This window comes from Eurypyga helias, unplaced genomic scaffold (assembly GCF_000690775.1).
Source record: "Eurypyga helias isolate BGI_N326 unplaced genomic scaffold, ASM69077v1 scaffold33580, whole genome shotgun sequence".
Taxonomy (NCBI): domain Eukaryota; kingdom Metazoa; phylum Chordata; class Aves; order Eurypygiformes; family Eurypygidae; genus Eurypyga; species Eurypyga helias.
The window spans coordinates 4,020-18,269 of record NW_010228166.1 but is presented as its reverse complement, the minus strand read 5'-3'; the positions used below and the strand labels follow the sequence as shown (position 1 = coordinate 18,269).

At 49.9% G+C, this 14,250-nt stretch overlaps 1 protein-coding gene across 1 annotated transcript; it reads left to right on the top strand.

Moving 5' to 3' along the window:
* Positions 1–153: 153 nt before the first annotated feature.
* Positions 154–12,812, top strand: MRRF (mitochondrial ribosome recycling factor). The gene is made up of 6 exons (XM_010158655.1): positions 154–354; positions 804–959; positions 2,178–2,296; positions 4,959–5,050; positions 10,955–11,114; positions 12,625–12,812. The coding sequence occupies exons 1-6, from the start codon at positions 180–182 to the stop codon at positions 12,700–12,702; spliced, it is 780 nt and encodes a 259-aa protein (XP_010156957.1). The 5' UTR covers positions 154–179; the 3' UTR covers positions 12,703–12,812.
* Positions 12,813–14,250: the final 1,438 nt, after the last annotated feature.

Genomic DNA, 14,250 nt, shown 5'->3' with positions numbered 1-14,250 from the left:
CCTTCCACTGAGCTTCCCTCTTGTCACTGCAGTACACCCCAACCCGCTGCCCCCCCCTGCGGAATGGTCCCCTTGCACTCACAGGGACAACTAAGCCCCGAGTCTGCTGCTTTTTAGCAGGCCGAGGGGACCACATGCCTCTTCTCTTTTCCAGGTGAGTTAGAGAAGCGCTGTAACCGATGGCTCTGGCACTAAGATGCTTCCGTCATCTGCCTTCCCTGCTTTATCGCTCCTCTGTCGCAACAATAAGGGGGCTCCCACAGGCTCCTGCAGGCTGCCCGGCCCTGCTCCTGGACGGCTGCAGGCAGTGTGTCCATCAGATGCTGCTCACCAGACAGCTAGCTACCAAAAAAGGTAAAGGCAGCAGCCTTTTTCCTGGTGTTTGCAACCCCTCGGTATGTTGCCAGAATTTCTGTTCTTACCCTTTTTATCTCAGGTACCACTGTTGACCTGACTTAGGCAGGGCATAGCTCTGGAGGAGCTGGTTTGGCTGGGGGTGTTGCAGTGCACGGAAACTTTCGCTGTTCCCTGGGGAGAGGTACTGCACGGAGCTGCTGCTGCGCTGGGGCAGCCGGTAGCAGTCGTCACACTCCAGGCTGGCGTCGGGGCTCACAGCGTGACCTACAAATATATTTTGGCTTATGTGCTCACGTGCTGGGCTATTTACTCCTTACAAAATACACTTCAGTTTATCTCAGGCTCAATTCTGAATCTAACAGGGGTTTTAATATCTTCTTGCCGCTTGCTAATGCAACAACTAACTGTTGCCAGAAACAGACATTAATTTTACGTGTAATCTGCAGCTAAAGGCAAAGGGCAGAGTCAAGCCAGAGTGAATATCAGTGCTGCCCTAGTTGAGGATATTATCAATTTGGAGGAAACCAATGAAGACATGCAGGCAGTGGTAGAAGCTCTGAAAGAAGAATTCAGCAGAAATCTCAGTATCAGAACCTCACCAGGTTGGTAACTTTCTCGTACGATGCTCTATCGCCTGTAAATAAGGATACTGAACTGAGTAGTGAACTCTGTGTTTTTCAAAATGGATTTCCTTTTTATTGAGTTATTCACTGGGCACCCAATTACCACAACCTTGACATCCCCAACTAAAGGCTTTCTTCACCCTGAGCTTGACCAGGAAGAATCCATTTTGGTTAATAGCTTCCTGGAAATAGCTTTTGTAAGTGGGAGATGTCAAAAGTGTCTAACTGAACTGTTTGCAGATGTGATGAAGAAGCAGGTTGTCAGCTAATGGTGCAGTAGTGCAGGAAAAATCCAATTGCCATTAAATTAGCCTTTTGGAAATTGCCATCAGGCTGGTGTCTGGCATATACAAACTTTTTTTTTTTTGCTGTGTGTCTTTGTGGTTAGTGACCTTTACAAGCCTTGCTCGCTCAGTGAATTCTGTGTTTTAGGAAGAAACGTGAATATATTTGACTAAGCTACAGTTACTATAACACTCCAAACGTACGTATTTGTAAGTAGTATCAAGTTTCAGGGATAAAATTTTAACATTAAACAATGACCAAATTTGAATCATTCACCACCCCAGCTCTGGCAGGGACACTTCAGTCTTTAATGGAGTTGGAAAGCGTAGCTCAGACTCTTAACTATTTATTTTAACCATAGGTATTTTTTTTAATTGCACTGATAAAGTACCTCTTGTCTCATGTGCCTTTTGGCCTGTTAACATTTTGCAGCAGAAACTAGAGAGCAGATTAAGAGTAGCTCAGGGAGAAACTGAATACTTTAAATTAGGCAGTGTACAACACCTCCTCTTGGGACTTGGGAAAAAAAAAGAGACGTTTAAGAGAACACTACTAAGTAAAAGACAATAGTTGTCTTGATTTTTATAACAACATTCTGCTTTTCTTTAAGTTTTAAGAATGAAAAAGCGATTTCCTTTTAATTCTTAGCAAACTTGCTTAGTTTTCCTATTCTAGTAACAAAAACAAACAAGAGTTTTGGTTTTGTATTTTTTGTCCTTTAGAGTAGCGTTGAAATATTTAGCTTGCAAATGCCACAGGGGATGCATGAACACAAACAGCACCTGAAGTCTGAATAAACATGGGGTTTTTTTCTTATGTAACACTTACATTTTGCATACCAGGAGGGAAGGGGGACACTTCTTCAGCATCGCTGTATCATACTGAAACTCCCTTGTGTTTGGTTCTTTTGAGGGGCCCTCGATCACCTCATTGTGATGACAAGAGATGGGAAGTTTCCACTGAACCAGCTGGGGCAGATCTCACAGAAGTCACCACAGCTCATTATAGTGAACATGACCAATTTTCCGGAGGTAAGGACACATTACCAAAGGCATCGCGAGGGGAGATAATCACCTCGTGCAGCAGCATGAGGGTCAGATGAGAGACCGTCGGGCTGTGATTGCTCTTGGGGTCCTACCCGATAGATTCCACAGTATGAGGGGTTTGCTTTGGGGATTGGTTTCCCATCAGTTGGATCTGCAAGAGCTTAGTTGGAAAGCACCACTGAGCGTGTTGCGGGACGGATACCTGGATTAACTGTGCCCTGAAAGGTCTGCCTGTTTCCTGTGCTTGTATGGCACCCAGAAGCCTCGAGCACACTCACAGTCTCCTTTGGTCACCCAAATTACACATGTGGAAACAATGCTGCATCTGCCCTGTTGTATTTATGTCATTTCAGTTCGTTACGAAGACGCAGCCATGCACAGAACCAGACGTGTAGTTGGAATCGTCTGTATTTGTGCTGGGGGCACCATCACACTCCTCTAAAACTTGCTTACTTGTCACCAGGGCTAGGGACACCCCCTGGGAGCTCATGGAAGCAGCTGCTGGTGTAGCCTACAAGCTTCTGCAAAGAATCCCTGTTAGGACTAAGCTGGGCCCATGCCAAGTGCTGGCACAGGGCCTGACTCGGGCACTGCTGAGGTTACTGAGCTCCTCCCTGGCAGTGCCTGCAGGTCAGAACCCAAATTAGAGGCTTTGACCTGTCCTCTGGGAGAGCTCAGTTCCCTTAATTTTCTGCAGGAGCTTAGTTCAACTTGCCCCTACATGAGGCAGCAAATCCAAGTTTCGCACACTGGTGGACCCCTGCCGCAGGCTCCTGCAGACAGAGCTGGGCAGATGGGAGCAGTAACAAGCTCAAGGTTAGCTATTCATCCCGCTCCAGGTCTGGAGGTTTGCCAGAGCTTATCTCTATTTATTTTCCAAAGGCTTTCCCCAATTAATTAAGTCAGCAAAGTCTCAGAGGAGGTCAGTGTAAGGCACTTGATGCCTAAGTGTTTCTTAAAGAGTATCCAGCGTGTATAATGGCTTTGAAGAATGAAGGCCCCTCATCAGCAAGTGCACTGAGGTCCCTCGTTGTGCCAGAGCTGAGAGGGCCAGGGGAGTCCCTCCATGACTTAGCCCGTGTCCAGGCAGAAGCTCAGACTGAGAAATGGGCATGTGAGAAGCTACATATCACACTATATACCTTTGCAATCTAAGCCCAAGTAGCACTTCTCATTTGAACTGGAGGTAAAACTCCTTCTCTCAGTGTAGTTGCTTCATAATGTCATGGATAGACAGAACTCCTTAAAACCATGACAGACACGTTTAGTTGATGTCATTATTTACAGCATATAGCCAGTGCTTCATGGCTTTGGAAAGCAAATAAAAATGTGTGAACAGTCTGGGAAAGAAAATAATTATAGAAAAGGACTTGCAGGGCCAAATTCTGTTTGCCCAAGACTTAGAAAACCAAAAAGGACTATGTCTTTTAGACACAGCTGTTTATTTCACAGGCTGCAAGAGGATGGGGGCAATATTGCAGTATTTTCCCCTTCCTGTATCTCCTCCCGTATGTGTGTTAAACAACACAGCTTTTACTAAGCATTTCCTTCCTACAGAGCAAGCTCTGTCCATAGAGCAGCACGTTTACATTCCTAATGTGCCGAGATCATCTTGGTTACGTTTTCTCAGCCCTGGTGTTCTAGAGGACAGCAGTTATGCCTTACAGAACACCAGCAGAGCATTAATTTCATCCAGGCATGTCAGAGGCCTAAACAAATGGGCAGAGCTGTATTTTGTGCCTCAGTTGAGGAAAGCTGAATACCATCTACTGCAGCAGCCTGGAGCTAAAGTTAACGATGGGAAGGAGCATCAGAAATAGCAACGCGCCTTGTAGGAATGACACGCGAGTGCCGCAAGAACAGAGACTCGCTTGGTCTTGTTATTGTCAATGTCAAGAACGAAGCAGCCTGGCAGAGAACTGCGGAGCTCCCGGCAAAACTCTGACGTAACCGTAAAGCCTGGCGCTCTGTAACGGCACCCCAGTGCCCTGGGATGGGGGAGGAAGCCTGTTCAGCACTTTGCAGTTACCAGGCAAACCTGCACAACCCACCTCCTAAACAGGGCAGAGCGTCAGCCAGCAGTGATGGAGTTTTGAGAAGTTAATCCTAAGTAATAAGCTGTAAAATAAACACAGAGCTGGGCACAGGCTCGATTTCTCAGCCAGCTGCTACTGCCCTGCTGTAATGTGGTTAGGTCGCAGTGCTGAAGTGGTTAAGTTCGTTAACGTTTCTAAATTGGCAGTGTGTGACTTCTAGTGGGAAACATCCAACTGGAATCTTTAAATGCTCAGAATCTTTCATCCCCTTCGCCACAGTCAGGCTGCGCCTTGGGAGTTTGTTGCGGTTTCACTCTGCGTTGCCTCAAACCATTCCAATAGTTTCAAAGAAGCAAAACAGTTTTCTTTTGTTGTCGCTTCCCTTCCCCTCTCCCCCCCTTCGTGCCCCCCTACCCCAGTATTGAGCGCGGCCATAGCTTCCCATTCGGTTTGATCAAAGCTCTCTGCACCAATGTAACTTCCTGATCTTACTGGTAACAGAAGTAAATGTTTCCATGTTCCGTGGAGATGGATTGCCAACTATTGACGGAGTTCTGGCATATGGGAATGATTATTTCCTAATTCCCTTTACCTTTTGATCTGTTTTACAGAGCACAGCTGCAGCTACGAAGGCTATAAGGGAGAGTGGCATGAACCTGAACCCAGAAGTGGATGGGACAATAATTCGGGTGCCAATCCCTAAGTGAGTATTGACGGCTCCCCGAGTTCGTCGTCATGCAAGATAACGCCGTAGGTTGCAGCAAGTGCCCTTTAGAGGGAAAGCGTGCACGGTTGCTGTAATGTTGTGCAGCTATTTTCCAAATAGCTGGATTTCAGGTTCAGAAAAAAAAACAATCTTGAGTCCCTAAAAGCATTTGGTGGAAGCTTTTCCAAGCCTCTGAGCTCTAAGTCACCATATTTTGGCATCTGATGGTTGGTCTTACTGTTCTTTATCTTCCTCCTGCGGAGGATGCTGGTCCTAGCTGGCTGCAGCACTTTGCAAGAGGCAGCCACAGGCTTTTGAAGCTGTATTGCTCTAATTCAGGGGCTGATTCTTTGCTGCCCTGCTGTAAATCCCTTGAGTTACACCAGTGTAGAGCAGCAGTAACGCAGTAGTGAACCAGTAGTATCAGGGGTGAATAGCACCCTGCTGCAAAGAGCACTAAAAGGAAGTGATGAAAGAAGGAGGTAGGAAATTCATAACTTTGACTGAAAAACCCACTGCCTCTTCTGGGGTAATACACACTGTGTAACTGACAGCTGCGTGGAAGTTTTGGGTTAGGCTGATGGAAAAGCAGGCTGCTCCTGGCCGAGGACTGAGCATCATGTCCCTCGCCCATCGCAGGTGTCTCCCAGCCCTTGGACAAGGCAGGAATTGCCACTATGGGTTTAAATTGAAAGTGGGGAGATATAGATTAGATATAAGGAAGGAATTCTTCCTGCAGAGGGTGGGGAGCACTGGGATAGGTTGCCCAGAGCAGCTGTGGATGCCCCATCCCTGGAAGTGTCCAAGGCCAAGCTGGATGAGGCTTGGAGCAACCTGGTCTAGTGGAAGGTGTCCCTGTCCGTCGCAGGAGGAGTTGGAACTGGGTGGGCTTTATGGTTCCTTCCAATCCAAACCATGGATTCTATGATTCCATGATTCTATGATACATATGCTTCAGTTTGGATGAGGAGGGTGCTTTTGAAGCGATCCCAGTGATCCCTGCTTAGCGTGCTTTGGGCTGCAGCATGCTGGGGTCTCTGCCTGTGGATGGGATTCCTTTCAGACCAAACCAAATAGAGGGATACCCTTTGGGAGTGCACTGAGTGCTCCCCACACGTGCATGCTGCTCATTCCCCTGGGGTCAGGCTGGACTTTGTGAGGAGCGAGACCTTCCAGCAGCTTCGCTCGGACTGTGCCGTGCAGCTCACCAGACACAGCCTGTAACAGGAGCAGCAGCGCTGCCCTGCCCAGGTTTGGGTGGTGCAAGGGGAATTCACGAGTTCTTGGGGTGCTCAGGCCCTGCAGTGATGGAGCTGTGTAAATACCCAGGGCGGATGCGGACGAACGTCATCTCCCGCCCTGGGGTTACATGGTGCTGGGGTGCTGCAGCTCCCACAAAGGGTGGAGACGGCGCCACGCGCTGCCCGCGCGCACCAGCACCCTGCACGTGCGCTGCGTTTTACAGACAGGTGACTTCTCAGTGAAGAGAAGCCAAGTATTTCTCGTGCTTTAGATCTCCTTCAAAAATTCTATGGAATTTTATCTGGCATTTTGAGCAGAGAAACCTAATTGCAGCTTTCCGTTGCTGACAGGGAGAGGGAATGACATTATCATTCTATTTGCTGATTTTCTTTTCCCTGTGCTCCCTGCCCTTCCCCCATTCCTCAGGAGAGGAGGCAGAGGAGGAGGAGGGCACCATTATCTTCATAATTGCTGAGGCTCCCGGGTTGCTGCGCAGTGGTTTGATTGTTAATGGGCACTTGGGTCATCCTTGAATATGAATTGCAGGGGTGGAAACTCCAAAACTGCAAATCCCAATCTTTAAAAAAATAATGTTTTTTAAACAAACGCGTACGGTCCGTCAGGATCTTTTGCGGTGCTGCAGAGCGAACACGCGCTCTCTCTCCCCAGGGCAGAGCTGCCTGGCGTGTTCCCTTGTTCCTCCGCTGTGTAGGGGATGCTCCTGGCCCCTTTCGCCCAAGGTAAAAGAGTTTTTGGCCTGGGAGACATGCCCTGTGGAAACCTCCGCTCCCGTTTTCTCCCCGGCTCTTTAGCAGCGCGACTGGGTCTGTCAGAGTTTCATCCGCTTATCAAAAGGACAAGCAGACAGTTTCAGCCCTTCTGTCGCAAAGTGGGGGCAGAAAGAATCAAATTCTGCTAGAGGCCTCTCTTTAACATTATATCCCTTAATTACTCCTTTAAAACTTCTAAAGTTTTTTCACTTCCCCAACGCTAAAGGTGATTATGAAAGAATACACGGCAGACGGACGCAGTGGAACTGCCAGAATTGTGGCAAGTGTGCGAAATGGGCAAACAAATCAGAAACGAAGAGACAGCATTGTTTCTGCAGAAGTTGGGTCTTTCGTGAGGGAGGCACAGTAAACCTAAAATCAAACCTGAACTGCCTGACCTGCTATGAAAACCACTTTTAATCTGGCCTATCCGCTGGACACACAAGCGTTGTATTTTGCCTTATGTAGGTTCAGCTTCAGTGCTTGAGGGCGTTTCACCTGAGCAGTTTAAGAGGGAGTTCACTCCTCAGTGTTTATTCTGTCAGTTTAGTTTTTGCGTTGCAGTTTCAACAGAAAAAGTACGCTCGTTTCGTTCGTTTTCACTGCCAGGATCCCCTCTGCTGCCGAAGGCATTTGCCTGGTTGCGTTGCTCTAGCACTGCACAGGCAATATTTATTTGTGTAAAAAACATAGTCTCTGAGGGTTTAAAAAGAAAAAAAAAAAAAAACCAACGAAAACCAGCCATGGGAACATTTGTATTGGTTGATCTCTTGGCCGAATTTGACCTGACCTTGTGTCTTTTATGGTATTGCCTCATTTTTAGATTCATCTTTTTTGGACCCATTGTGTTACACTGGATATTGTTTGTAAATCAGTAATATTTTTACACATGCTTTACTGAAAGCCAGATGACTCATTTGAATGTTTAATGACTCATTGTGAGCTTTTTTTTTTTTCTTCCTTTTGCCCTTTAAGAAATATGCAAAGATACCTACTGTGGGGAGAAAGGACTCAAAAAAATGTCATTTGAAAATAAAACCCCAAAGCTGTTTCTGGGCTGCGTGGCTCCGTCGCTCGTCATCAGAAGTCTCCCGCGTGCTTTTTGTTGAGCAATATACATTGTACCCTATGTTTATCTGCAATTATGCATGCAGAGTATTTAGTTAAGCCCACTTTCCTTTAACTGATCCCTCTCGTTCGCAGGAAATTCCTAGCATTTGAGATACAGAAATCACTCTTACCCGCCTTGCGTTGGAGACGTGGCCTTCGTGCTCGCTGTGGGGCTGCGCTTGCCGTATGTGGGGAGGGCAGCATCCAAGGGCTGCGGTGCTTCGACCACTGCTGGCTGGCGGGGAGCAGAAAAAGAGGAGAAGTTATCTGTGGGGCCACATATGTATGTTCCGTGGCACAGCAGTCACCAGGCTCTGTCCTGATCCCGGCAGGACTGTTCCTGGCCAAACGGGCTGCAGGGGAGGTGGCGTTTTCCCAGGGGAGAGCGGAAGGGGCAACAGGCAGGGACTTCGTCCTTCCTCCCCACTCTTGGCACCCCTTCCCCAGGTTCAATTCACATGCTTTTTGGCTTTAAAGGGGGTAGGGGCAATGGTTACTAGACAGAAAAGAAAACATATCTAAGAACAGCTTTAAAAGTCCCAGATCTGGGGGCAGGATTAAACAACTGTCCTTAGAAACCATGGGCCTGGCTCGTGTTGACGGATTCCTTAACCAGAAACAGCATCTGCTTGAAAAAGCATCCGTTTCTGGCATTGTTGGTAGCATTGCTGAGAATTTACACACAGTCTGGCTGGAACATAAAACCCGCTGAGAAACTCCACGGCGCTGCGCAGTGATAAAAAGAAATTGGTGTTAATAAAGACAGACAAGGAGGCATGAAAGCTGTGACCCTGTGCCAAGAAGCATAGGAAATCTGGCAGCGCTGCATAAACAAAAACATTTCCTTAAAGGCTCGGCAGCCCCAAGCAGGCGAGTGATACCCTCGGCAAAAGCTGAGCGGGAGCGGGGAGGCGAGTAGCTGCTGCGGTCCCGCTCGCCTCGCCACCCAGCAGGAGATGGGGAGAGATTTCCAGCTCCCTTCTCCAAGTTTAGCAGCTGGGACTGACTCCCCGCACCCCCCCAAAAAGCTGCCTGAGAACCTGACCTCAGCCAGACCTCTGTGAGCCGGCGTTGGTGGTTTCGGATGTGCTGCGGGAGATCGAACATGAGAAGCCCTGAAGGCATCGATGTTGGGATGCGGAGGAAACCACACGTAACCCCGCTCACTTCTAATTAGGCATTTGGTCCAGGCTCCAGCCCGCGCTGACCAGAAGCCTCTCACCACATGTGGAGTTCAGTGACCATCTCCCTCCGGCTGTCCTTCAGCCGGGGGCAGGGCTGGGGGTGTCCCTGAGCGAGGGCATCTTATCCAAGGGGGCACCGGGGACGTGGTGCTGGGTGGCTGCTCTCTAGGTCTGTCAGCTTGTCCAGCAATCCCAAATTCCTGTAATTACTAAGCGGTTCTGGGAAGCCTATTCCCTCTTGCTCCGTGAAATCAAGTGAACTGGCCAGAGGCCAGCGTCGCCACAGACATCTGTGAGGACCTGGCTGCCCGGGGAAGGTGTTGGCGTGCGTGCGACTGGGTCCAATCGTGCCCCCCCAGCCCCCGCCTGTAACACACACCCTGGCAGCAGCAGCAGCCCTGAGAGCCCTCGCTCCACCTTTCCTGAGCTCTCTGCCGGAAGGGTCCTGGCCTCGGTGTTTTGCTGACCCGGGCTGCTGCAGCCCCTTTCTAAATACTCCTGTGAAATGTTTATTTTGCAATATCTCCTGCGAGCAGACGGGCGCTCTCTTGCTAGCGAGTCTCAGCGCGCCGGGGGTTTTTCGTTCTCAAGGCAGTCTGGAAACTTCAATAGCCATGAAAATAATTAAAATATTATTGTTAAGCCCTAGCAGTTGATCTTGACAGTGATCAGCTGGAGGTGTTGGAGCATGACCAGAGCTGAGGTGTCAGCTGTTCCGTGCCTTACTCAGATGGCCGCACTCCCTCATCACCTGCAGTTTGTGGTTTGGGACGGGAAGCGGAGGATTTTCTTAGGGCACCACAGCAGTAACTGGCCCCGTGTCAGGGAGAAGGTGGACCTGGAGTTCTGGGCTGAATTACCTGTGGCAAGCCCTGTCTAGCATCGTCCTGGTGTCAAACCAGGCATTCACATCATGGTAGAAAAGCCTGGTCGTGATGAGCTGGAATAAAGTTGAGTGAAACATCAGCTCTGTGGCTTGCAGATCTATCATTCAGGCTCTTCAGTTCCCAGGAGATGATACCAAGTTTCAGGAAGGGACAGAGGTTTGCTCCTGGCTTTGCAGGGTTACACTTTCCAGCTCCATCTCTCAGGTCTGGAGCTGGATTTTCCCTCTTCCCCACAAATGCTTTGGCAGCAGAAAAAAGGAAGGTCTGAACATTTCAGCATGACTTTCAGGCACTGCAGTGACAACTATAAACCAAGTAAGATTCAGTCCAAGTCCGCCAGCTCAGGGCTGAGCTGGGAGCTTCCCATTCTAGGCTCAAGACTTGCTTCTCTGGGACGTGCTGCCCTGGCGATGCTGCGCAGAGGTGGCCGATTTGCTCAGGTGGACCAGAGCAGGACAAAACCACACCCTGAGCTGTTCAGTCCCTCTGCCCCCGTGACACTGGGCCTCCACGCAGAGCGAGTTCTGTCTTAGCATGGGTGGCTTTCGGGTACCCCTGCGCAGCCAGCGGGGGGCTGTGGCCAGTCGGGTACGGCAGCAGAGAGTCTCGCTGCATTTAACTGAAGTCCAACACAGAAAAGACATCTGACAGTGCTACACATGACACTTATTTTTCCTTTTGGTGGTTTTCCTTTCCCCTTGCTGCTAGGATAACGAGAGAGCACAGGGAGAGCCTGGCCAAGCTTGCCAAGCAGTCCACCAACAAGTCCAAAGAGGCCCTGAGAAAGGTGCGAAGCAAAAGCATCAACCAGGTAAAGAAGTTCAAGAGCAAAGTGTCTGAAGACACCATCTGGCTGCTAGAAAAGCAGGTAAATTTTTTTCCCCTTCTGCCACATCATGATGTTTCCCAGCTCAGGGCTGCGTTTGTCCCAAATCCTTCAGCACTGCGTACCCAGCTGGGGAATGGGTGGCCCTGGGCTGAATTTTTGAGTCAGCAATAGCTGTTGTATTTCCTTTTAATTTGCGAGATTTGGGGCTTCAGTCTCAAAGCCGGTGTTATGATACAAACTGTAGTAAGCTGACACAGGAAAAAAACCCAAATGTTTCCCCGAAAGCTTTCATACTACGGGGGGATTGTTGCACAAACCAGCTGAACTTGGGGAGCGAAAGGATCCACGTCCATAGCTTTACCACCACGTACACAGTGCCTGGCCATTGCAAAACAGCTGGTGTTAATGAGGATTGCTCAGTTTGTTATTAATGAAAAGGCTAGCAAGATTATCTCTGTTAGGACTTTTTGGCTCCAATTCAGGAAAATACTTAAGCACATGCCTAATTCCCTAAGAGCAGATGTCACTCAAGTCAATTACTTGGGCATAAACTCAGGCACAAGCCTAAGTGTTTTGCTGAATTGATGCCTCTGAAGGCAGGCCATTACTTTTTAGCTGTTTGCTTATTAACAGCTAAAGTCAGATACATTGCAAATGCTTCGGGACAGTTCTGTGTGCTCACAAAAATAAACATTGATATACAGAGCATTCGTGCAAGCAGGAAAAACGGCCACGCTATTGTAACCGAATCCTGTTGGGAAACAGTTCTCCCAGAGCAGGCAGATGGTTTTCTGCATTTGTAGAGGTAGCGTCTCAAGTCGAATTTTTGCTCGTACCCAAATTTTTCAGCATGAGGGAAGGTCATTGTCATATACCCCAGACCTCGAGGGCGAGTGCACCTTAATCAGTCCCATAAAACTAGCACATAAACCCCCCCAGCGTGCTCCAACCTCTATCTGCACTCACCCAAAGAAGCGCATGCACATTTTGGTCCTGTTTACATGCTTGCCATGTCTATCCCCTGTTACCAGGAGACCTGATCCCTGGGCAGGGCTTTAACAATCGCCATTTCTTTCGTTTTACAAGAAGTAACCCGATGCGTTACCTGACGCGTGAACTCGTAGCGCGTACCAAGGCTGCGCCCCTGCTGTTGTCTGGCTTGTCCCAAGGGTGGGAAGGTTGCAGGAGGTAATGAGATGACCCCTCTCTTTGGTGCCAACACCAGCAGGTCTCCGACTCTGCCTTTCCCTGATGTTGCTCTGTTCAGTAAGGACCTGACCAAGTCACTCGTGAAGCCAAGAGTTTGTGCTGTGAGCCTCTTTTCAGAGCCTTTGACCGGTGCCTGTTCTCACTGTACAGCTGCAACACCGGCACAGAATCACTGAGGGTGGGTGGGAGACCCCAGGAAGAGCCAGTCACTTCCCCAGCACCGTTTTTGGGGTTTAATAGGACTTCAGGCTTTGTTTTGGGAGGTGATCCGGTCACTCCTTTCCCCTTAAACTCTGGCATCACCTGGCACATGGCTCAGGTTTGTACTGTGTTGCCACAGATCCAGCAAATGGCAGACAGCACCGCAGCAGAGATGGACAAGCTGCTGGCAGCGAAGACCAAGGAGCTGCTTGGATGAGCACCATCCCGATGGACGCGCTCCCCTCTCAAGCAAGAATGGACTGCCACGTGCCACAGTGCCCATCCCTGCCCGGAGTCGGCAGCCTCGGGCAGGGCAGGGGTGACTCTGATGAACTGCCAGAGCAGCCAAAGCACAGAGCTGCTCCATCCCCACCTTGGGTTGTGCTGGAGCGACAGGGGGGACTCTCCTCACTGTTCTTCGTCCAGGTGACAACAGAATTGGGTGCACTGAGACTAGAAACGAGACAGCAGGAAGGAGGACTGGGAGCTGCGGGAAGGGCTCCTGCGCAGCAGACAAGGTGCGGGAGGAACAGCTGCCCTGCTCGCTGTGCACACCAGCCCCTTGGCATCCCAGTACCCGGCACAGGCCGAGACCACACACAGGAGAAACCTGTCCTGTCCTGCTGCCAGCCGTGGCATTTAACTTTGCTTAAAATAAAGTTCAAACGAGATGTGGAGGAGCAACCTTGAGCTGGTTCCTGGTTGGTGTGTGCCCTTAGGTTCACGCATCCCAAAAGAAGCATTTGCCTGTTGCTGGGGCCAGCAGTTACCTGCAGCTTGGCCACTGGGAGGGCACGAGGGGGCTGAGTGCTGGCAGGGGAGGCAGACTTCGCGGTTCCCTGAGTTTCGTGCATAGAGAACCGAAACCAGTGCTGTCAGCGCGGCTGGTTTAGCCAGGACAGAGAAGACCGAAAGCCAATAACAGGAACTCTCCAGAACCAGCATCTGCCTTCCCTGACCAGTTACAGAACACCCGTGCCAGTCACTGATACCACATTTTAGGAGGTGGAGGAGGTAGAAGCAGAACAGGGTCCTGCGCATGTCACGCAGCTCAACTCCTCACCACCAGCAGGTACTTCCCGATGTCAGCAACGGCCTCCCGGCAGCCCCGGGCAATGGAGAGGGGAGGGAAGGTGGTGGCCAGCACCACAGCCCCGCTCCCAAGGCATTTGGGTTCAAAGAGCACGGAGTGCTCTCCAGTCCTTAAATAAACAACTCCCAAAAAAGTTAGTTTGTGTGCCGTGGGGAGGGGGAGGAGGATGAAGGATTTGCTCTGCTAGGGCCCCACATGTCAACAATTTCTCTGCTTTGTGTATTTTGGCCAAAGCGTTTACCATGATAAATGAATGAAGGAAAATGGCGAGCCCAGGGCGGTTACATGGCTCGGTAAATTGCTTTCAGCTGATTACTGTATTTCTTTTGACATTTATCAACTGGGCTTTTCTTGCTGTCGTTGCAGCCTCAGCATCGGCCTGGCCTTGAAGGGGTTCCCTGGACAAGGGACAAGGGAGGGGTGGGCTGGTGGAGGCAGGCAGTGGAGCTGCCGGGGGTCGTTGTACGGAGGAATTCTCCAAGTGTTTGCTGCTGTTCCTCACCCTGCAGCATCTCTCTCCACCTCTCATGCATTAAAACCTGGTGGTAAACCATGCCAGGCTGGGAATGGAGCTGCCCATCCCCAAACTGGCTGTGCCCTGTGCCTCTGGGAGGCAGCAAGAGGCCGTCTGGGGCAGCTCTGAGCAACCACAGCTCATGGCCCCACAGCAGA